The following is a 24344-nucleotide window of genomic DNA, read 5'->3' as shown; positions in this document are numbered from 1 at the left end:
ACTGAATAACCTTAGTTCTTTTATTTATGCTTGTTCCTTCTACTGCAGTTTAGTTCCTGCTACTGTACTGCAACCCCCAAGGGAAGAGGAGAAATTTACAATGCCCCTGTCTTTTATCACTGAGTACTGAGATGGCAGTTCCTTTGTTGAGAAGCTTCATAATTCTTCTGGACAGCTGTCATGTACCCAAAGGTGTATAATTATTCTATTAGTAATAGTGTGACTGAGGCAATCAGGAAAGATGTAAGAAATGCTTTCAAAATTACAATCATTGGGGTCTTGGACACTCGAGATTACGAACTGCCATTACAATTAAGAAAGAATGAACAGAATATTGGAAAGAAGTGTATGTATTCTTTTGCATAATGGACTGAGGCAACCTACACCCTCTTTCAAAGGAAATCAGATGCACACATGTTCCTTGCGCTCCAGGAAGCTGAGCTTCTTGCAGCAGTAACTCTGACCAGTTGGGGGCGACAGCATCTCTGAAACTCATATCCTGAAAACTTGTAGATAGGAGAGAGATTCGCGTTCAAAATCTTTTTGACTCTATCCGCTTGCCGTAACGCCTTAACCCGCTCGAGTTTCAATGCGCGTTATTGTTGGACGAAGCTGAGTCCTATACACCGCCTGCTGCTCTCCTGATCATGGCTTCTCCGAGTTCCTTCTCCTACTGCTGCCCTCCATCTGCCTGCCCTGCCTGGTCAGAGCCACTGTACAGTCTGAGGCCCGAGCACGCGAGGGAGCGGTTGCAGGACGACTCAGTGGAAACAGTCACGTCCATAGAACAGGTGAGATGACAGGACTAGGCGAGGTGGCCGCGTGGGGGCTTCTGGGAGTGGGAGTCTCATCCGCTGGGCCATCTGTGTGCGGAGCTTATCACGGAACTACGACTCCCACAGTGCAGTGCGGAGCTCCCCCTTCTGGGAAGCTCCGGAGCCCGAGCCTGGTCTGGGGAGTGGAGCGTTGTGGGGAGGGGTCGTTGTCAAGGGTGGGCTTGGAGAAAAGGACTGTACATGGGTCCCCTCTGCCTTAGGGAGCGGAGAGGATCGTGTTGTGTGCTTGGAGGTCAAAAACAGCCCGGACGGGTCAGACAGCCCATTCCATCCTGCCGGGACAGCGAGAGGTTCTCTGATGAACAGTGCACTTTCCCCACCCTACTTGTACTTTTGGGACAGAGAGTGGAAGAGAAGCGGCTAGACGGGGGTCATGCCATTTCATGATTTGTTTAATTTATGACCTCCAGTGCCAGGTTTGGGGCCTGCCTTGTGGGTGGGCATTTTAATAGGCATTCGCTTGAGCAGTGTGTTGGACACAATGTTAAACGCTGGAAATACAAAGAAACAATACAGTGCCCGACCATGAGCATGGCACAGCCTGGTTGGGGAAGACAGGCAGGAACACAGTATAGTTTGGAAATTGTTTACAATGAAAGTATAAAATTTGGACTACTTGACATTCACTGAGTCCTCGAAGCCAGGTCGGACCAATCGCTTTGAAAAGTGTTTAAGGAATGAGTAGTGAGCAATAGTTTTGTTTTTCTTCTCACTTCTCAACTGTTCCCGAGTTATTGTGGAAATGTTTACCCATCTGTCACTAGGAGAAGTAGTCAGGATGATTCTTTTTAGCACTTATACAAATAAGCATCAGGCTGCTGACTAAAATTAAGATAATTTTCCAGGCATAACCTTGGAGGGACCTGCTTTGAGTTTTAATTTGAAGTTGGAAGCCTCCATTGAGGCAAATTTGTAGTGATAGTTATTATATTGTATATTATGGCTATAAATACAGTTATACATTAATAACAAAAATAAATACAAGGGCTTGACAGTTTTACACGTAGTAGCAGAGAGAATATTGCATTTGGAGATTTATGCTTCATGGATTTAGGGTAGAAAAGGAAACACTTATATTTTGAATCTAGCTCCCCAGGTTAGTTAGACCACCTGTGTGTCCTTTCGAAGAGGTCTTTTGTAAAAGATGGCAAAGAAATCTCCCATCAATGAAAAACCTAAAGTATTCCTGAGATGGGTTGTTGAGTTGATTCAGATCAAACCTTTTTCTTTGTATCTGACCCAAGACTATTGGGTCAACTTTTATGTAGTAACAACTGACTGAGCACATCAGGCTATGAATAGAATGCCAAGTGGAGAAAAGGGGATAAGAGTTGGCCTGTATATTTAGATATCAGAACAGAGATTTCCATGGTTAGATGCGTAAGTAAAAAAAAAAAAAAAAAAAAAAAAAAGGAACGTTATCAAGGAACCTTACTCATATCTTCTTTCTCTTTTTCCTATACTACATTTTCCCAATAGGGTGCCCCTGCTTAGTTCTTACCAGAAAAATCAACTCTTATATTCTAAGTACCTAGGCGTAAATGAGCGAGCAGAAATGCATGCAATCAAGTTCTGGTCTGCAAAAGTGTGGGCCAAGGCCTGGGCTAGGAGGAGTAAAAGCTAGGTTCTCATATGGAACATTCATATCATAGGGTGTCTTTCAGATATAGGCTTAACTCCGGGGTAGGTGGAAAGGAAGTCTTTTATTTCTTTTCCATGTCATTCCAGCTCACATATTAAAAGTCTTGGATAAACAGTTCCAGGTAGTGGAAAGATAATGTAATATCTCATTTTATGGCTACCTGAATGATTTAGTAATCATCATAGTGTCCATTTATTGGGTCCCAGAACTGTGTGAAAGGCTCTCTAAATATTGTATCATTCAATCCTTATACATTTTACAGATGAAGACTGAGGCTTAGAGAAGTACTAGGTTGGTAGGTTAATAATGACATATTAACAAGAAATGCCAACCTGCTAGGAGGAGTTGTTTACAGAAGATACTACTGTTACCCTTTTGGTGCTGAGTGAACCATTTATTCATAGAGATTTACTGTCAGCTCAATTTTTGCCATTGCTAATAAAAGCAAATGCTTGTCACCTACTTCCTATATAATTATCAGAAGACTTTATTTGTTAAACAACAATTTGGTAATAGGAGTTAAACCTATGAATAGTGGAAAGAGCCTTTAGTTATAATTTCTGTTGTTTTATCCATTCATTTTAATATATTCAAGAAAAGTTGAGTGTCTTCTAAAGTGTCAGGCACTGTTCTAGCCACTGGACAGTAAGCCAGTGAACAAAAGAGGCCAAGTTGATGACTTCATGAAACTTTTTTTTTTTTTTTTTTAATTAATATTTTTTTTAATTTTAACTTTATTTTATTTATTCATTTTAGAAAGGAGAGAGAGAGAGAGAGACAGAGAGAGAGAAGGGGGGAAGGAGCAGGAAGCATCAACTCCCCATATGTGCCTTGACCAGGCAAGCCTAGGGTTTCGAACCGGCGACCTCAGCATTTCCAGGTCGACGCTTTATCCACTGCACCACCCCAGGTCAGGCTTCATGAAACTTTTGTTCTAAGCCAGGAGATAGTCAATTTAAAAAGGGTAGACTTCCCTGGCCAGATAACTCCATTGGCTGGAGTATCCCGGTATGCAGAGGTTGCTGGTTTGATCCCTAGTCAGGGCACATTCAGAAATGGATCAATGTTTCTGTCTATCTATCTATCTGTCTGTCTGTTTGTCTTTTCTTGTCTCTAAAATCAATAAATTAAAAAATATTTTAAAAGGGTAAACCATCTGTCTGTCAATTATCTATCATTTATTGGCTATGTTAATTAGAGAGAAATCCTGTGGAGAAAAGTAAAGCAAGATAAGGGAGATAGAGTGTGGAATGGCCATGTGGGAGGAGGGGTGGTTTTTATATAAGGTGGCAAGAGAAAACTCTGATGATGTGATGTTTTAGCTGAGACCTGAATTAAGTTAGGGAACAAGCCATGTGTGTATTGGGGGAGGGGGGAGCATTTGGGCAGAGAAAGCAGCAACTACAAGGGACCTGAGGTAAGAGGGTGGCTGATAAGTGGAAAGCCACTGTGAGTGGAGAGGTTAATAAACAGGAAGACAGAAGATGAGTTTGGACCACGTAGGTCCTGTATAGACTATTGTAAGTACTTTCAAATACCCTGATTGAGATGGGAAACCATTTGGCTGAATAGCTTCTGTTTAATTTCCCAGATTCACTCTACCCTTTTCCACCCTGCTCTGTACATGTGCCCCAGGAGGTAGACCTGCAATGACAGACTCATTTGCCTTATGGCTTCTGGTTGTATTTGGCCAAGGGGAGTATGGATAGAGGATGACAGAGAGGGAGAAGAATGAGATCGGCATATGTATCCCTTCCTACAGGATTGCATGGACTGCCATGTCTCTAGACCAGCGGTTCTCAACCTGTGGGTCGCGACCCCGGCGGGGGTCGAACGACCAAAACACAGGGGTCGCCTAAAGCCATCGGAAATATTAAAAATGTATTGTATAATAAATATGTATTTTCCGATGGCTTTAGGCGACCCCTGTGTTTTGGTCGTTCGACCCCCGCCGGGGTCGCGACCCACAGGTTGAGAACCGCTGCTCTAGACTCAAGGTCACATCTTCTGAAAGGTCCCTTCTCCTTGGAGCTCTTTGTGTCCTGTCTCCTTCTCTCCCCACCTTCTGGCCTAGGAGGGGATCAGCACCTCTGTGTTCCAGCCCAGAGTGCTGCACTCTCCTTTGTGGTTTCCCTACACCTGCTCACGCCTTTGTAACTCATTCCTCTATAAACTCTCCTCAAAGCACCCACTTTGAATGTGCCATCTGTTTCCTACCAGACTGATCCATGATGGAGAGTTTTGACACTCTCCGCCTGGCATTTCATCGGTCTCATTTAGGTCACTGTTGAGAAATAGATGGTGAGGAAAGGGTACAGGGGAACTAGTTAGGAAGCTATTGCAATACTGCAGGTGACAGATGATGGCTGCTTAACTCAGGGTTATGAAGGTTGGACATTGTGTTATAGAGTGTCTTAGGCCAGGTTCTGGTTAGTTTTTGAAGGTCTCAACATTGATAAGCCATCTTACTGATGGATTTGATGCTTGGAGCACCTTTTTTTTTTTGAACTCCAGAAAGCAAGATGGGGTTATGTTGTTAGTACCTGTCTTCCTTTTTTTGTGCCATCTGCAGTCACCCCATTGCAAATGCTCTGTGAAGTAGGTCAGTAGGTTATACTGACACAGTCTCAGAGGTAAGAGGCTTGCCAAAAACAGCTGTTTGCTTAAGGTACTACTGTTTTTTTCTTGTAGTTTGCCCTTGAACATGGCAAAAGCATCCTCCACTTGAAATGGCATGATATCATTATACAACATTCAGTGAAGTGACAGTCAACTCTGAGGAGAAGCTAGGATTATTAGTTTTAGTCCCTGCCCTCAGAATTCTTTTCTCTTAGATTTAGACTTATACTCGACTTGGAGTGGTGAACATATAGTGTGGTATACAGATGAGGTAATAAAGAATTGTGCACCTGAAACCTGTATAATTTTATTAACCAATGTCACCTCAATAAATTAAATTAAAAATGAATTTAAAAAAGAATTCTTTTTCTTAGAGGTAAGAAAGGAATTTGCCTGAAGCAATTACAGAATAACTTATAAAAGCATGTAATTCAGTGCTAAATTATGATTGCTTTGCACGAGGATTTCAGGGAGTGGAAGCCAGTCTGTTTTGGGCAGGAAGTAACAACTCATAACTGCTTCAGTTTAGTTGTTCATTGATTGCTTGTTGTATGGGCCTTGACCGGGCAAGCCCAGGGTTTCACACCAGCCACATCAGTGTTCCAGGTCGACGCTCTATCCACTGCACCACCACAGACCACGCTTGACCTTAGTATTTTTATCATTACTGGAGACACATTTTGGATCAGCCAATCTGTTTTTCCAAACCACACTTTAAGTTTTTAGAGAGTCATCCTTTGTGAATAAGGTAAGATATTGTCATTGACTATTTTACGACAAATTACAATTAGAATTTTCTTACAGTGTGTCCAGTTTGTGTATATCTGTAATCACCAGAGTTTATCCCCATTTATTACTTTTTTAAAGTTGATTGATTTTTTTGTTTTGAGAGAGAGAGAAACATAACCATTGACTTTTGTTGTTCCACTCATTCATGCCATCACACTGGTTGATTCTTGCATGTGCCCTGAGCAGAGACTGAACCCACAACCTTGGCATGTTGGGATGATGCTCTAACCAGCTGAGTTACCCGGCCAAGGCCATGTTATTACTTTTTAAAGTGATATTTAAAAGGTTTTAAAATGGCAACTCACATGTGGATGTGTGAGTTTATCTTTCCAGGAGTAATTACTAGATCTGTGTTTTATTTGTCTTCTTTTGATGATACCATCAGCTTACCTCTTTAAGCAGCCAAAACCAGACCTCATTTTAAGCTATGTGTCAACCCGGACTGCTACTTTGTGTTCAAAATAAAGAATTGAAAGAATTCACCACAGCAAAAATTACTTTGTAAAGATTGCTTGTAAAAAGACTTCTTTTCCACTAGTGGGCGTTCCATCTTTCATGATGGGCCAATCGCGGCGCTGTTTGGTTGCATGGTAGGGACCAGGTTGACCAGCACTGCAAAAGTGGGCGGTTTTTATAAAAAGTTTGACGACCCCTGATTTAGTGTATGAGAGAGCCAGCGAGCGACAGACTGACAGACAGGAAGGGAGAGAGATGAGAAGCATCAGCTTGTAATTGCAGCCCTTTAGTTGTTCATTGATTGCTTCTCATACATGCCTTGACTGGGGTGGGGTGTGTGTGTGTGCTCCAGCTGAGCTAGTGAAACCTTGCTTGAGCCAGGGACCTTGGGCTCAATCAAGCTAGAGACCATGGGGTTATGTTGATGACCCCACGCTCAAGCTGGCAACCCGGCACCCATGCTGGTGAGCCTGTGCTGAAGCCAGATGAGCCCACGCTGAAGCTGGTGATGTTGGGGTTTCAAACCTGGGTCCTCAGCATCCCAGGTCCATGGTCTATCCACTGTACCACCACCGGTCAGGCTGAGTGATAATGGTTTTTAATAAAGAATCCTTGCCTTATATTTTACCTATTAATGGTTCTTTTACTGCATCTTCAGAATTAGCATGAGTCTCAGGCAGCAAATCTGCTTTCAGGAAGGGTCCTCTTCTGGGAGAGAGGGGAAGATGAAGGAAGAAGGAGAGAGATGGTCCACAATATGAAAGTTGGTGCATCATAGGGTTGGCTTTAGATAGAATCTGTGAAAGAGAAAGTATAAAATGCATTAGTTGGTTTTTATAACTCAGCAATGAATGAAAATTATTCTGTGATTTTATTGATTGGATTTCTAGGAAAAATTCATGAGATATCTTTAAAATTTTTTAAAAATTTATTGCTTTTAGAGAGAAGAGGGAAAGAGAGAGAGAGAGAGAGAGAGAGAGAGAGAGAGAGAAACATGGATTTGTTGTTTCACTTATTTGTATATTCACTCTTTGGTTGATTCTTGTAGGTGCCCTGACCGGGAATTGAACCTGCAACCTTGGCATGTCCGGAAACACTAACAAATTGAGCTACCCACCAAGGGCCCACAAGATATCTTTTAAATAGAGCTGTCCATGAGTAACCCAAAGGGGTGGTTAAAACTTGGGATTTTATATTCTCTTAGGCTAAAACAAAGGAAAAGGGTTTGGGGCTCTAAGGTAGGAGAGATAAGTTATGTGAAGGGAACTGGTAAAGCAGGGGTCAGGAACTTTTTTGGCTGAGAAAGCCATGAACGCCACATATTTTAAAATGTAATTCCGTGAGAGCCATACAATGACCCGTGTACATTAAGTATTATCCAATAAAAATTTGGTGTTGTCCCGGAGGACAGCTGTGATTGGCTCCAGCCACTCGCAACCATGAACATGAGCAGTAGGAAATGAATGGATTGTAATACATGAGAATGTTTTATATTTTTAACATTATTATTTATTTATTAAAGATTTATCTGCGAGCCAGATGCAGCCATCAAAAGAGCCATATCTGGCTTGTGAGCCTTAGGTTCCCGACCCCTGTGGTAAAAGTATGGTAAACAAGAGTGGTTTAGTGAAATTTGTTATGCAAATTTAAGTCTAGTCTTCTCCATTGATTAGAGTTATTAAGACTTCTCCACTTCCTGGTACACAGTGGGAGACACTTTTACAAGTGGAAATTTCTCTTACAAAAGGAAAATGTATGCCATTTTTAGAGCTTTTCCTGCATCTCTTGGTTATCAATGGCCTTGCTTCAAAATAATTCATATACCAGAGAGGTATATTTTGGGAAGGCATATATGTTCATACCCTTCAATATATATAATCTGACTTTAGCAAACTAATTTTTTAAATTGGAATAATTTATTGTAATGAAAGTACAAAGTATGTAAAATTAATGTGTTTGAATCATTTCAGAGAAAGTTTCACACTAGCAGATTTGAGTTTTTAAGCATTTTTGAACAAAAATATTCAGAGTTAAGGACAAGTGGCAGTCCAGGCTTCTGCTGCCTCAGGTGACCGATTCCTCTCTAACTCTGGCTGTGCTGCTCCTGAAACACTGCAGTTCTCTGGTTTGTTTCTTTACATCTTGAGAGTGCCTTAAAGCAAAACAAAACAAAAAAACAGAGAATGGGGAAGGTATTCACTGAATTCACTACTGGTAGTTAGAAGATGGAAGAGAAAGATTGAGACAAAGGAGAAAGAGCCTGGGAGGAGGGATGGGGAGATAAGGAGCTCAGATGGACAGTCCAGAGGTGCTGGCAATGTAGTTGAAAGTAGAAAAATAGTAAGTACATGGTTTTGTTCTCCCATCGCACAGTAAAGTTCCCATCTGTAGAGCTGTCCCAGAAACAAGAGCTTGCCCTGTGTAATCCTGCTCCATTTTTCCACATAATTACACAGACCACAATGCATTTCAATGGTTTTCCCAGCTTGGTGAGTTGGCTTAAACTACATTGGTGGTGCACTGATTCATTTTGCTGTGCTGATGGGTGTTGCCACGGGTGGCACTTTCTATAGCCTCTTTTACAATGTTGCTCACTTCAGCCACAAGAAAATCAGCAGCCTGGCAGTCTTCCAGCTTCCCTCCAGCATGTGGCCACAGCCTGCCTTTAGCAAACTTAAAAACATGCTGTACCTAGAAATGCCTAGTCTGGGTGCTGTCAGAAGCAGAGTTAAACTTCCAGCAAACTAGTAGACTTTTAATTCTGAACCATTGTGTTCTCTTTTTACCATCTGTTAAGTAACCAGCTGCCTAATGACTGGAGAAAATGAGAGAGATACTGTTAATATTAGCAGTTATGTTATACATTAAATAGGGTTTGGGAGGGCTGTCTTAGGAACCTGTTAGGTATAACATTGATTTTGTTTTTATTTAATAGAACTTATTGGGGTGACAGTGATTAATAAATTATATAGGTTTCAGTTGTATAATTCTATAATACATCACCTGTAAGGTATAACATTGTTTTGATGGGAAAAGAAATAAGGTCTAAATAACTGACTTGCCAATGAACTTTCAGAAAACAGTCTCTTTGTATGATGTGGCCTGCCTGTCTCTGTAGGATGTGGGAAAGCTTGGATGACAAGGCATCACAAAGCTAAGCACTTTCAAATCAGGTTTTTTTGTTTTGTTTTGTTTTGTTTTTGCATTTTTCTGAAGCTGGAAACAGGGAGAGACAGTCAGACAGACTCCCGCATGCGCCCGACCGGGATCCACCCGGCACGCCCACCATGGGGCGACACTCTGCCCACCAGGGGGCGATGCTCTGCCCATCCTGGGCGTTGCCATGTTGCGACCAGAGCCACTCTAGCGCCTGGGGCAGAGGCCACAGAGCTTCCCCAGCGCCCGGGCCATCTTTGCTCCAATGGAGCCTTGGCTGCGGGAGGGGAAGAGAGAGACAGAGAGGAAGGTGCGGCGGAGGAGTGGAGAAGCAAATGGGTGCTTCTCCTATGTGCCCTGGCTGGGAATCGAACCCGGGTCCTCCGCACGCTAGGCCGACGCTCTACCGCTGAGCCAACCGGCCAGAGCCTCAAATCAGTTTTTTAAAAAGAGATATTTATAGTTAACAAAAAGCACAAATAATAACATAATTAACAAGCACTGTCTTATAACCTAGAAGTAGCAGTTGCTAACATCTTAATTTTTTATTTGTTGAAGGAAAACAATTACAAATATAGGTCGTCTCCTTCAACTCCACCCCCAGTTCAGTTTGCCCCTTACCATCTCTGGAAACAGCTTCTATCCTGAATTGATTCTGGCTAATAAACTTAAAAGGATTCTTGCTAAATTGAGTGATACAAAGACGGACATGAAAGTACAAAAGTCGAGGCCTATTTGGAAGAGGGTTCAGAGGAGCATGACTGGAATTTGGTCAAGGAGAAACTTTGTCAGTGTCTTATTGTAGAGTGTTTATACTTTTAAATTGCGAAAAACTCTATCTGACTGGTTTTGTCACTGGAAAGGCACTGGCACTGTAAAGCCAGTAGCCACGGCCACCATCACAGCTGCCTGGCTATGCAGGTTCCCTTTGGACAGATGGTAAAGAAACAGTGGAGCCAAAAACTGGTGAGCCATCTTCTTTATTCTTGCTCACAACCGGCGGGCGAGAAAATACACATAGTGGGAAAACACTTCCCTTTCCATTCACGGCTCCCAAAGCTACTGACTTTCTCCAGTTTTTGCTAGAATCAGAGGCCTCCCTCAGTCCCTTCTGCATGCCTCCATTTTGGCTGGCTCTTCCATGTGGCCTCTCCTTCCCTGCTACACCACGGGCTCCTCCTCTCTACAGCAACGTGCTCTCTCTCCCAAAATGACCTCCTAGCTCCTCCTTTTAAAACTTTCGGCATGAGGCCCTGGCCGGTTGGCTTAGCGGTAGAGCATCGGCCTAGCGTGCGGAGGACCCAGGTTCGATTCCCGGCCAGGGCACACAGGAGAAGCGCCCATTTGCTTCTCCACCCCTCCGCCGCGCCTTCCTCTCTGTCTCTCTCTTCCCCTCCCGCAGCCAAGGCTCCATTGGAGCAAAGATGGCCTGGGCGCTGGGGATGGCTCTGTGGCCTCTGCCTCAGGCGCTAGAGTGGCTCTGGTCGCAACATGGCGATGCCCAGGATGGGCAGAGCATCGCCCCCTCGTGGGCAGAGCGTTGCCCCATGGTGGGCATGCCGGGTGGATCCCGGTCAGGCGCATGCAGGAGTCTGTCTGTCTCTCCCTGTTTCCAGCTTCAGAAAAATGCAAAAATAAATAAATAAATAAAACTTTCGGCATGAAAGTCCCTCCTCTAGCACACATTAGCATAACCAAGCCCCTTCCCAAGCAAGAAGGGCAATTAGCTGTATCATGTGAGAGTATATCATCACGTGAGCAGTGGCCATCTTTAACAACAAGAGTGAGAAAACCCAGAAAATACAGATTTTTACAACTCGTTTGCCCAACGGGCACCAAGGTGGGTCTGCCTCGGCATGGTCCGGAATGCGTGGGTTCTTGACTTTGTGCAGGAAAGATTTCATGACATGAGTCCAGGTAATTTGAGAGTAGGCTTTTTAAAGCTGGGGACATTGAAACAAAAGAAAGCCTTCGGATGGAAGAAGCAAGATCCCAGCAGCAGGATTGTGACTGAGCAGAGCTTCCGTGGCCCTTTGGAAATGTGAGGATGAGTCAAGCCTAGACGAGGCTTCCTTGGCCATTTAGAAAGAAAGTCACAGAGGCAAAAGAAGTGAGCCAGCTGGGCTGTGTGGACTCAGGAAACAAGTCACAGAGGCAAGAGGAGGGACCTTTGAGACAGGATCAGCAGGTTATCCTGGAGGAGCTGCTGCTGTCCAGTGCTCCCGTGGCAGCAAGTCTCATGGGGATTCTTAGAGTTTAGGAGAAAGACAGCAAAGATCCATGCCTGAGGAGAGAAGGGAGGGTATGGGCATGCTCAAGGGAGAGTGTATACTGGGGTCTTCGTCTTAAGTGTTTTTATCTGTTTTCTAAAGGCGGGGAATTTTAGAGAAGTCTCACTCAGAATATTCAGTAGCTTTCCAGGTGTGTTCTTTGATATGCTGATGCATCAGAATGAGGGATCAGGGTCATTCTCTGATCAGTTTCACCCTCAAAGAATGTCACAGGAAAGAGACCAAGGTGGGTCTGCTCCTGTACCATCTAGAATGTGTAAACCCTTTGCTCCTAAGAGTCTTTGGTTAGGGAAGATAAGATCTTGGCAATTTATTAGCTGGCTGCAAATTGTCTGGCCCTGTATAAAAATGCATCATATGTGTGTATGCATATGTATATTTATTTTTTAAAAAGATTTTATTTATTTATTTTTAATTTTGTGTGTGACAGAGACAGAGAGAGAAAGAGAGACAGTAAGAGGAACAGATAAGGACAGACATACAGGAAGGGAGAGAGATGAGAAGCATCAATTCTTCGTTGTGGCACTTTAGTTGTTTATTGATTGCTTTCTCATATGGGCCTTGATGAGGGTAGAGGCTTCTGCAGAGTGAGTGGCCCCTTGCTCAAGCCAGCAACCTTGGACTTCAAGCCAGTGACCTTTGGGCTCAAGCCAGTGACCATGTGATCATGTCTACGATCCCATGCTCAAGCCAGTGACACTGCTCTCAAACTGGTGAGCCTGTGCTCAAGCTGAATGAGCCCGCACTCAAACTGGCGACCTCAGGGTTTTGAACCTGAGTCCTCTGCATCGCAGTCCAATGTTCTATCCACTGTGCCACTGCCTGGTCAGGCTATTTATTGATTTTTAGAGAGAAGAGGGAGGGAGAGAGAAGGGGTGTAGGGAGGAACAGAAAGCGTCAACTCATTGTTGCTTCTCGTGTGTTCCTTGACCTGGCAAGCCCAGGGTTTTGAACCAGCAACTTCAGCATTCCAGGTTGAATGTTTTACCCACTGCGCCACCACAGGTCAGGCTCAAAAATCTTTCTTATACCTGGATAAAGTAGTCATAGTAGAATCTGGGTATTAAGTGTTTTGTTTTGAGTCTTAATAATTTCTTCCAACATTTTATTATTAAAAATATTTCAAATATACGGAAAAATTGACAGCATCTGTTTACCCTTCTCCTAACCTCCCTCCTTCATATAAAATGTTAAAGAATAAATTTTAAAAGGGTAATATCATGACTCATAGACATATAAAATGAGCACATGTCAAAGATTTTATTTAACTCATGGAACCAGTAAGACGTTGCAACTAGCTCAGAAGAGAACTCAAAATACCGCATTTGCAGTCAGATAAGCAATGCTAAAGTGAGTTTACAAATGAATGCGAAGATGCTTAATACTACATTTTACCAGATGCAATTTGCATTTTTTGTGGGCAGAGATTATTTACATTGCTATCACTATTCTACAAGTTAACTTCTACTTCTACAGGGTTGTGAAGTTGCCTAGTCAAAGACAAAGATGGAAATAATGCAATGAATCATCTAGCCAGGACACAATTTTTCATTGTGTGTGTGTGTATATATATACATGTATATATGTAGATGATTAATTTTTTTCTGAATCTTTGAAAGTAAGGGGAAGATGTTATGATGCATCACCCATAAATAAAGCATTTATCTTCTAGAAATGGCATCCTTCTACATAAGGACAATAACGTCATACCTAAGAAAATAAAAAATAATTCTATACCATCTAGTATCTAGTTTATTTTTAAATTTCCCCAGTTGTCTGAAGGTTCTTTTTATCTTTGTGTTTGTGTGTTTTGAACCAAAGTCTCTTTATCTCAGGCTATTTAAAAAATTTGAAGAGCTAATCCTTTGGGATTAAATGTGCTGGTGACTAATCCTGGAGGTCTTTCTGTTAACATTACATGTAGCCCTGTTTCTGAAACAGATCGGATGCTTTTTGGCTGTCATCCTTCTCCCAAGAGAGCCCCATCACTTTCATTAACATGGTGGTTATGAACTGTGTGCCCTGTGCCCAAGGGAAATGAACCTGTGGACTCTTTGCTATTTATGCAAAAGAAAATTATCTGTAGTTACAGGGTTGTTAATCAGCCTTTGCATTGTACCCAGTTGGTAATTGTTTTACCTGTGGGGGTTCTCAGACAGAAAGGAGAAATTAACTGGAGTACAATAGTCCACTCCTTTGGGATAGAAAGGAAGCATGGAAATTCAATATAAAATGAGAGGCCAGGGGAAGTGGACATGCTTTAGCATCCTTGTATTGAAGCCACTTTTTGTTTTTTTGAGTTCCTATTTGACAGCTATATATATAATATATAGTGTTGAGTTCTTTACGACTTAGCTTTGTTTTTTTGTTTTTTGTTTTTGATAGCCCTCAGTTCTTCTTAAAGTGAGGATTTTGATAAATTTTCAAAAGGAATTTAATTATAGATCTTGCTTATAGATATTATGCAGTTGTTATGACCACTTCCCTTAATTTTGTCCCAAAGGCTAAATTTCTAAATATACTAAGGTGTTGAGGGTCCCCAAGGCCATCCCTGGGTTTGGTGATTCAATAAAAAGATTCAGAGAACTCAGCATATAGTCATACTCACGATTATGATTTATTATAACAAAAAGCCACAAGGCAAAGTCAACAAAGGGAAAAGGCTCATAGAGTGAAGCCTGGGAAACACAAGGCCTAAGCTTCCGAGAGTCCTCTCCCACTGGACTCATACAGGGCGGGCTTAATTTCTTGAGCATTGAATTGTGACTTGTGGCAACACATGGGAAGTGTTGTCTATCAGGGAGGCTGGTTAGAAGCTTGGTGCTCACAGTTTTACTGGGGGTTGGACACATAGGTGTCCTCTGCCTAGCACTTCCCACAAGTCTAGACTTCCAGAAAGAAAGTAGCTGTTCATCATAAACCACATTGTCTGTACAGCGTAGGCACAGTGAGCCACTCCTACCAGTTTGGGAAATGGTGGGAACTCTTCTGAAACCCAGGGTCTCAGGCACCAGCCACGAGAGAGGCCAACCTTTCAAAAAGGCCTTCCTAAGCATAGCAGTCTCAGGCCCCTTAAGTTAACTCTTTTATATTCAACTAGTTTTTCTTTTCTTTTTTCTGTGCGAATCAGAACAGTTAGAGAATGCTTGTATCTTCCCAGTAGCAATTCATACAGATTTTGTGGAACACTAGCAGGCTATGTCGGGAGAGGTGGAGGCAGGAAAAGGATGCTGTCTGTCTGGGTGATTACTTTGCCTCTTTCTTCCCCCAATGGATACTTTTTAATTTCCATATTAATCCATTACTATTTGTCAAAAAAAAAAAAATCAGGGTTATTGTTAAATATTATTTGTAAAATTGTACTATAAAATCCGTAGTGTGTGTTCTTAGGTAATCTTTTCCCATCAAAAAATATACCATTTCTTAAAAAATACATAGAATGGGAGTAAATTTTTGCAAATCATGTATCCATTAAGGGACTTGTGTCTAGAATGTATAAGGTATCATGGCAATTCAGCAATAAAAGACAACCCAAACAAAGTATCTGAATAAGTCTTTTTCCAAAGAAGATACACAATGGCCAATAAGCCCCCAAAAGCACTTTCATTATCATTAACCTTTAGGAAAATGGAATCAAAACTATAATGAGAAACTGTTTTACACCCACTAGGATGGCTGTAGTCAAAGACACAGATAATAACGTGTTGGTGAGGATATGAAGAAGTTGGAACCCTCATGCACAGCTGTTTGGAATGTAAAATGATACCACTGCATTGAGAAACAGCCTGGCAGTTCCACAAAGAGTTAAACATAGAGATGTCATATGATCTAGCAATTCTGCTTCTAGGTATATGCCCAAGAGAAATGAAAACATATGTCCATCAAAAAGTTGTACAAGAATGTTTATAGCAGTATTAGTCATCAGAGCCAAAAAGTGGAAACAACCCAAATGCCTAACAACTGATGAATGGATAAGCAAAATGTGATGTATTTATATAACGGGATACTGCTCGGCAGAAAGAAACTAAGTACTGGCACATGCTGCACCATGGATAAAGTTTGAAGACACCGTGCTAGAAAGAAGCCAGTCACAAAGGACCATATATTGTGTGATTCTATTTATGTGAAATATCCAGAATAGGCAAATCTATAGAGATTGAAAGTAGGGTAGTGGTGGACAGGAGCTGGGAGGAGGGAGGATTGGGGATGACTGCTAAGGGGTGCAGGGTTTCTTTTTTGGGGTAGTGAGAATGTTCTGAAATGGACTGGGGTAATGGACGCACAACTTTGTGCAAATACTAACAGCCATTGAAATGTACACTTTAGATGGGTAAATTGAATATTATGTGAATAAAGCTATTAGAAAAATATACCAGTTCTTAAGAGAAAGTAAAGTGATTTTTTTTTTTTTAGAGAGAGAGAGAGAGAGATAGGAAGGGAGGGAGAGGGTGAGGGAGAGTGAGAAGCATCAACTCGTAGTTGCTTTCAAGTTAGTTGTACATTGAGCTTCTTGTATGTGCCTTTACTGGGGCTGTGCCAGTGACCCCTTGCTCAAGCCAGTGACCTTGGGCTTTTCAAGCCAGCAACCTTTGCACTCAAACTGGTGAGCTTTGGAATCGTGTGGATGATTCTCCCACTCAAGCCAGTGACCCCGTGCTGATGAGCCCACACTGAGAGCCAGAGACCTTGGGGCTTCAAACCAGTGTCCTTAGTATTTTGGGTCGATGCTTTATCCACTGTGCCACCACCAGTCAGGTTACATAAAGTGAATTTTTATTTGTTCGTTATTATGAAAAGGTATCCTGTAGCATTGAGGTATTTATTAGAATTCATAATTTAGATTTTCAGAGATGAGTCAGTTACTAACTGCATTGGAATAGCACTTCTTCATTCTATAGAATGTGATTAGGGCCTGACCTGTGGTGGCGCAGTGGATCAAGTGTTGACCTGGAATACTGAGGTCGCTGGTTCAAAACCCTGGGCTTGCCTGGTCAAGGCACATATGGGAGTTGATGCTTCCTGCTCCTCCCCTCTTCTCTCTCTCTTCTCTAAACTGAATAAATAAATTTAAAAAAAGAATGTGATTAGGAAAATCCAAAGAGAAACAACACTGTGCTGTGTGAAACTTAATAGTTTAAGCATTTTCTACTTCACTGTATGACATACCTCTGTGTTTCTGTTGGGTATGTAAGTTTAGAAATAAACCTCCATTTTCCTCATCTAGTACTTGGCTACTGCTTTTGCCCAAGTGGGAACTGAGGGTGGGACTTTTTGTTAAGGAGTTCTTGACTGGAAGCTTTTCTCCTATGGGTCTAGGTGTCACAATGCTGTGAGATGGGCTCACCCATTAGCCTTTGAATATTGAGTCGTATGGGTTTGAATTGGCTTGTACTTGGGTAAAGGAAATGAGTTTTCTTCCCACTGCTTTTGTTGCATTCAGAATCCATCAGTTCACTTAGTTATAACAGTACATGGTAGGCAAATCTTTATCTAATGATCTTACTGACATATGTTTCTTGTATATTTCCCTATCCCTTTCAGCTTTCAATTAAGGAAGTCACGACTGAGCAATGCAATCTGTGTTCCATTTAGGCTGGTGCCTTATATTAGTCCCGCGTGAGTGTCTGGAATGGAAAAAGAATGATGAGGGATCTGGGGCAGCTCTCTCCTTCCTCCCGAGTCAGCTTCTCACAGAGATTCCAGTCTGGTTTTGGAAGTATTGTACATTCTTAGCCAGATCATCCCTCAAACTCATGTTCAAAGGCAAATGCCAAAAGTGGATTCTAAATGAATTTTAGATTGGCTGTCATTGTGGATGATTCACTTCACTGCTCCCCTTATCATCACAGATCATTCCACTTGTCAAAGGGGCGAGAAGCTCTAACTCAGTGGGTGTTTCAGAAATAAATAATGCATTTTAAAAATTCCCCATAGAGGACATTATATGTGTATCTTGGAATCCCAATGAGGATGTGCCTTACCATGTCCTCAGGAATGGGGATGCTGCTGAAGGCGAAACCCTGTGTCCTGTTAGCCACCCCCTCCCACGTTGCTGTACCTGTTTATTACAGAAGCTGTACTGTGCGCCCACATTATGGTGTGGTCTTTAGAGGACACAGTTAATCTGGTTTCTTCTGAGATCTGACTGAGAACCTTCATTTTAATCCTGTGTGTGACATGAACCAATGAGCAGATATACTTTTTTTTTAATTATTGATTTTTTTTTGAGAGAGAAAGGGATATATATATATATATATATATATATATATATATATAGAGAGAGAGAGAGAGAGAGAGAGACATCAATATGTTCCTATCTGTGCCCTGGGTTGGGGATTAAAACCACAACCTTTGTGGGTTGGGCAAGGCTCTAAGCTATCCGGTCAAGGCAGATATTCTATTTCTTCGGTGTTTCTACAATTCATGGTCTTGTAAGTCCCTTAGGGGATTTTAATAGTGTTCAATCTATATTTAAATCTGTATTTAAACAATAAGAAGAAGTATGACTCTTGGCAGGAATTAATTGTATATTTGGGAATGGCCAGTAAAATGAACAGCTAAACAACTCAATAGAGCAAGCGAGAATAAATCTTTCCAGCAAAATGTATCTGTCTTTATCTGCCCCCTGAGTCACTGGTGCCAGGGAGCTAAACTGCCCTTAGTTTGGAGGTTATGGATTAGTTTGCTGGAGAAGTCGATTGTGAGGCCAGCATGGTACAGGACATTCTCTCCCTTCTTGTCTAAGCCCGTCTTCCTGCGGGGGCCCCGAATGCTGTCTTAGAGTCCTATGAAGTACCAAACCACACCAGGCAGCGCTAGCCAGCGCGCATCTGTGGCAATAGGAAGAAGGAGCTGATCTCATCTGTGTTTGTTTTCTCTCTCCTGTCTCCTGCATCCTTCCCAGGCAAAAGTAGAAGAAAAGATCCAGGAGGTCTTCAGTGCGTACAAGTTCAACCACCTTGTACCGAGGTAAGCTGTGACTAGGGGTTTGAGGGGATTTGGGAGACGCCACCCCCTGTGGGAGCCTTTCTTTTCTCCTCCTCGAGCTTATCCAACCTGGAGGGATGAGTCTACTGCAAGACTGGTGTTTTTTTTGCCTGACCTGTGGTGGCGCAGTGGGTAAAAGCGTCGACCTGGAATCCTGAGGTCGCCAGTTCGAAACCCCAGGCTTGCCTGGTCAAGGCACATATGGGAGTTGATGCTTCCTGCTCCTCCCTCTGTTCTTTCTATCTCTTTCCTCTCTCTGTCTCTTTCTCTCTCTGTGTCTCCTCTCTCAAAAAAAAGACTGGTGTTTTTGACCTCGTGGCTACTGGCATATGCTTATGACCCCCACTCCTTCCTCTGTGGGAATGCTGTTTAGAGGATGTTCCACGTGAACTGAGTTGCCAGGTGTTCCATGGGGACGCTCCTCGAGGATGCACTCGAGGTCTGAAGATGGAGACGGGAAGTTTGTGTTTCTGTTGCTTTAGTTGTGAACTGCTGCTCTGGTGTTCAGCAAGAACTCCCAAGTTTTTCTTGTTCATATTACACTTTGAAACAGATGTGGGGTCGCGGGGAAGGGGAAACGATGGGTTCTTTTGATGTGTATTATTATTTGACTGGGAAATGTGGGAAGGTGGCGCCGCTCCCGCCTGGTCCTTACTGGTAGCTGTGCAGCACATCCCGAGGATGGGTTTCAAGTGAGAAATGTCAGGCCTCTTGTTTTCTTTGGCACTAAGCAGGTTGAGCTTTTCTAAGTCCTTTGATGTCAGAAATTCCAAAGGGGGGATTATAAGCAGAAACTTATTTAATTTGAACCTTTATTGTTCTCTTTTGTCTAGTTTTGTACGTAGCACACTAGAATCACATGTGGTTGTCCCATTCCTTTGTTAGCATTTCTCTCCTAGTCATAGATTGTTTCCCCGAAACTGTCCTGTGTTATGTGTCCATCCATCAGGACAGAGGAGTAGCCCAAAACCGCACGTGGTCATCATTTTCTCCTAATGATACAGCATTTTCCTTGACAACCTCTGAACAAAGTTCAGGTAGGCCACTGGCCGAGTCCGTCTGGATGGGAAACTGAGGGTCTAGGGCCAGCCGGGCCACCTTTGTCGTGTGTCTCGACTTCCTGAGACACCTTGACAGATTGGCTCCTGGCAAGGCAGTATCTGGGTGCTTCTCCTTACAGGGGCATTATACATGGTTCTAGCCCCAGTGAACTTTGTCATTTTTTTTTAAGTGAGATAGGGATATAGAGAGAGAGACAGACAGACAGACAGACAGGAAGGGAGAGAGATGAAAAGCATTAATTTTTTGTTGTGGCACCTTAGTTGTTCATTAATTGCCTTCTCATATGTGCCTTGACTGGGTGGCTTCAGCAGAGCAAGTGACCCCTTGCTCAAGCCAGTAACCTTGGGCTTTAAGACAGTGACCTTTAGGCTCAGGCCAGCAACCATGGGGTCATGTTTATAATCCCACACTCAAGCTGGTGAGCCCACGCTCAAGCTGGTGACTTGAGGTTTTGTACCTGGGTCCTCAGCATCCCAGGCCAATGCTCCATCCACTTTGGCACTGCCTGGTCAGGTGAACTTTGTCTTTTTTTTTGCCGCCATTTCCTTGAAAAAAAAAATTTTTTTTTTTTTCTATGAGAAAATTAGCCAAGGCAGAAAATAATCAGAAAAGGCAAATTGGAAAAAAGGAAAGATAGGTAGGAATGTTATCTTCATCTTCCTTCCCTGGGGAAGGTAAGAAGGAAAGTATCAATATCAGCTAACAGGAGAAGTCTTTCCCCAAACTGCTAAACTGAATCTCGCATTTACCCAAGGCTCAGGCCTCAATAAATGAATTATTGCTCTTCTCCTGAGCCACAGCCAGAGATTAGCAAATAACATCGCTTGTTTAAACAGCCTGGGCAGAACAAACTCTCTGCCCAGGACAGGCTGTGTCCCGGAGGTGGTGGGACTTGGTGATGGGCAGGGGCGAGATTGCTACAGGAGGGGCAGTCCCATCCCCCGTGACTCACCTGGTGGGCTCTGAGTTACTGTCTCCTGTCTTCACATCTGTGTACACATGTCCTTTGTGTTTCCAAAGGCACCATTGATCACTTGGCATTCCTTGGTCACCCACCATCAGGATAGAGCCCTTGGACTTTTATTCTTACTGAGCTGGGAGAGTGGCAGGTGATGCTGGGAGGAGGAAGAAATTGTTTGTGGGAGGGGTGGTAGAGGACAATGGAGGAGTAAAATCCTCTGATTCGTAGGTCTTAGGTCAGGTGTGGGAGGGAAACAAAAATGTTCTCTTGGGTTTGGATCTTTTGTGGCCCTAGACTACATCAGGGCTCTGGGTTCGTTTTGGGAACCTGACATTTCCCATTTTATCATTGTTGCCTGTGAAAAAGAGCTTATGAACGTCTTATTATGTCACACATGCTAATTAATATTAGATATATTACACCTTTTGGCTAAATGTCTGAGCATATTAATCAACCTATCAATAGAAAGCTGAAGCCAAACATCACCATCACAGAACAAACTTATAGGATATAAGAATAAATCTGAAAAATTTATCAAAATTTTAAATTATAATCACCATTTCTTTTTTATTTCTTAAATTTATTTATTCATTTTTTAGAGAGGAGAGTGAGAGAGAGAGAGAGAGAGAGAGAGAGAAGGGGGGAGGAGCAGGAAGCATCAACTCCCATATGTGCCTTGACCAGACAAGTGCAGGGTTTTGAACCGGCAACCTCAGCATTCCAGGTCAACGCCTTATCCACTGCGCCACCACAGGTCAGGCATAATCACCATTTCAGTATTTAACAGTTTAGTAGTCAGATTTTTAAAATCTGACATTATATTGTAGGTACAAATCTTTATTATTAGCGAAAGTGAGTATTTAGGTATTAACAGTAAGTCTAGATGCCTTGGGCTTGTTTGTTTTTCTGAGGTCACGATGCTGATAAGATATGACAGAATCGTGCACACTCCCAGGACCACTGACCGCACACAGGACCACTGACCACACACAGGACCAGGGATGCCAGGAATGATGCTGAGTGAGGCATTTATCAGCTCAGCCTTCCAGAGCCACAGACCTGGCTGAAATTCAAGGCTAAAGCGGGATGTCAGTACATTCCACCAGTGTTCCCCACCCCAGAAATGATTTCACTCTCTCTGTCAGACTGTGAAACATGCACCCTATCCTGGATCAGGTGGGCTGTCCCAAGGAGCTTTTTGACCATGCATTTAACAGTTTTGTTTATGCACATTCTCTCTCTCTTCATTCCCCCCTCATACTCAGATATAATTTTAAAATAGCTTTTCCTTTTTTTGGGGGGGGGGAGTGGCCTGGTGGTCCTGGAAGTGAGAAATATTGATAGTAGCCCTGTGCTAGTAGTGCACTGAAGGTGAAGAGTTGACAACTGCCCAGAAGCCAAAATACTGTGTGTTAGAGCTCTCAAAGCAGTTCTGACACTGGTGCCTGCCATGCTTCCATGTTTTTCTGCCATTTCTGCATGTGATGCTCCCTTAAAATTCCCCAATTCCTGCTGACTTAGAAGGTGTAGTTCTTCATACAGTTCTTTTCAGTGTCATTTTTTATAAACAAGTTCATCTTCCCTCCCACTCTCCCTCAAGTGACTTATTCCTTGCATGCCAGAAGCTTAGGTTTTGTTGTTGTCTTGTTTGTTTGTTTGTTTTTTGAGGCTTACTTTTTGACTGGAGATGCCTCTGGCTTTAGTGAGTTTAAAACCTTCTCGGGACCCAACAGTGGGCTGAATCCCTGTCCTCTCACCTGTCACAATTAAAGGCATGGTTCTCGGGGATGGTCCTGGTTTGTGGAGAGGAAGTGTGTTTGCTGTCATTCAGTCTGCCATATTCGTTTAGAGCCACTCATTCCTTCACTCCACTCCTTCAGCAGCAGTATCTAGGTCAGGGGCTGGGAACCTTTTTGGCTGAGAGAGCCATGAACGTCACATATTTTAAAATGTAATTCTGTGAGAGCCATACAATATGTTTAACACTAAATACAAGTAAATGTGTGCATTTTACGTAAGACCAACACTTTTTAAGTACAATAAGTCTCTGAATTCTTTTTAATAACGTTGTTATTGCTGTTGCTAACCATTGATGAATAAAGTACTTCTTACCATTAATGAGACTTCTGGTGCTGCATGGTTTTGCTGATGGCTTTGTAGTCTGGTTGATACGTCGTGAGGTTAAGCTTCATGGAGGCGTTGAGACTTCCATCCATTAAACGTGATCTTAGGTTGGTCTTAATGTTCTTTAGATGTGAGAAAGACTGCTCACATGAATACGTAGAGCCAAACATGGTCAGTACAGCAATACTCACACGCTACAGTGTGTGGTATGTGATGGGAAGCGTGTTCCAAGTTTTGACAATCAGCTGGTCCGTGGGTTGAAGTTTTTTCATTTCTCCCCACTTGTGTTTGCTCACCAACTCTGCTTGCTGTCATGCAAGTCTTTCCAAATCTTCATTCAGTGACTTGAACTTATTCACCCACATGTCTGAGGCCTTCAGGTCAGCAGCTTGTAGCTCAAAATCTTTGACGGAGACACCGGGGATGTAACTCAGGTCAGCACTGTCCACTGCACACTCGTGTGGATGGGTGATGAACTTAAAAAGACGAGTGCGCTCACGAAATTCTCCAAAGCGCGCTTTGAATGACCGCAGGAGGTTAGATGTGAAACCCGCTAGCTGCTGGAGATCAAGATGTTGAGCAGGGTCACTTGCTGTGCATGCATCTTTAAACTCTCCCAGTTTTTCAAAGTGTAGTAAACGACCAGTTTCAATGTCAGAGATAGAGTTCCAGCTTGTTTTCAAATGCAAACACTGCTTGTTGAAGGGTAAGACTGTATTTCCAATGCCTTGCATTTTCACGTGGAGCTGGTTCAGATGTTCAGTCATGTCCATGAGATAGTAGAACTTCAGGAGCCACTCAGTGTTAGCTAGCTCAGGATGCTCAACATTTTTCATTTCAAGAGAAGTCTGGATTTTGCTCAGACAAGCCGCAAAACAGCTGAGCACCTTTCCTCTTGACAACCAAAGCACATTGCTGTGCAGAAGCAGACCAGGATAATTATTCCCAACTTCATCCAGCAGTGTTTTAAACTGGTGATTACTTAAAGCTCGGGCAACAATAAAGTTAACCACCCAATTGACCAGTGACATCACCTCACCAAGCTGCTCGCCACACATCTGAGCACAAAGCACCTTCTGATGTAGGATGCAGTGAAAACTTAGGATGGGTTTCTTTTCATGTTCATGAAGAAGCGCTACAAATCTTCTGTTTTTCCCCACCATGCACGGAGCACCATCATCAGTACACACCGAAATAAGTTTATCCATCAGTAGATTTTTTTTTCTTTAGCGAACTCAGTGAAAGACTTGAATAAATCCTCCCCTCTTGTTGTCTCTTTCATAGGCAAAACAGCAAGACTTTGCTCACATAGTGTGTCACCAACAGCATACCTTGCAATCATGCTGAACTGGGATAAATGGCTTACGTCTGTTGATTCATCCAAAGCGAGAGAAAAGAATAGTGCTGCATTTATGTCCTTC

General features: G+C 42.7%; 1 protein-coding gene and 1 pseudogene across 1 annotated transcript in view; one reads left to right on the top strand and one right to left on the bottom strand.

The window, feature by feature from the left end:
- Positions 1 to 544: 544 nt before the first annotated feature.
- FNTB (farnesyltransferase, CAAX box, subunit beta) overlaps positions 545 to 24344 on the top strand; it is a 74613-nt gene continuing 50813 nt past the window's right edge. The window contains exons 1-2 of the mRNA XM_066388185.1: positions 545 to 791; positions 18694 to 18758. Coding sequence (XP_066244282.1) covers positions 648 to 791; positions 18694 to 18758 — 209 coding nt within the window. The 5' untranslated portion in view covers positions 545 to 647. The remainder of the gene's footprint in view (positions 792 to 18693; positions 18759 to 24344) is intronic.
- Positions 6440 to 11356, bottom strand: LOC136375833 (dynein light chain Tctex-type 1 pseudogene; annotated as a pseudogene).

This window comes from Saccopteryx leptura, chromosome 6 (genome assembly GCF_036850995.1).
Source record: "Saccopteryx leptura isolate mSacLep1 chromosome 6, mSacLep1_pri_phased_curated, whole genome shotgun sequence".
NCBI classification, from domain to species: domain Eukaryota; kingdom Metazoa; phylum Chordata; class Mammalia; order Chiroptera; family Emballonuridae; genus Saccopteryx; species Saccopteryx leptura.
The sequence above is the reverse complement of the archived record's forward strand: the minus strand, read 5'-3'. Positions and strand labels throughout refer to the sequence as shown.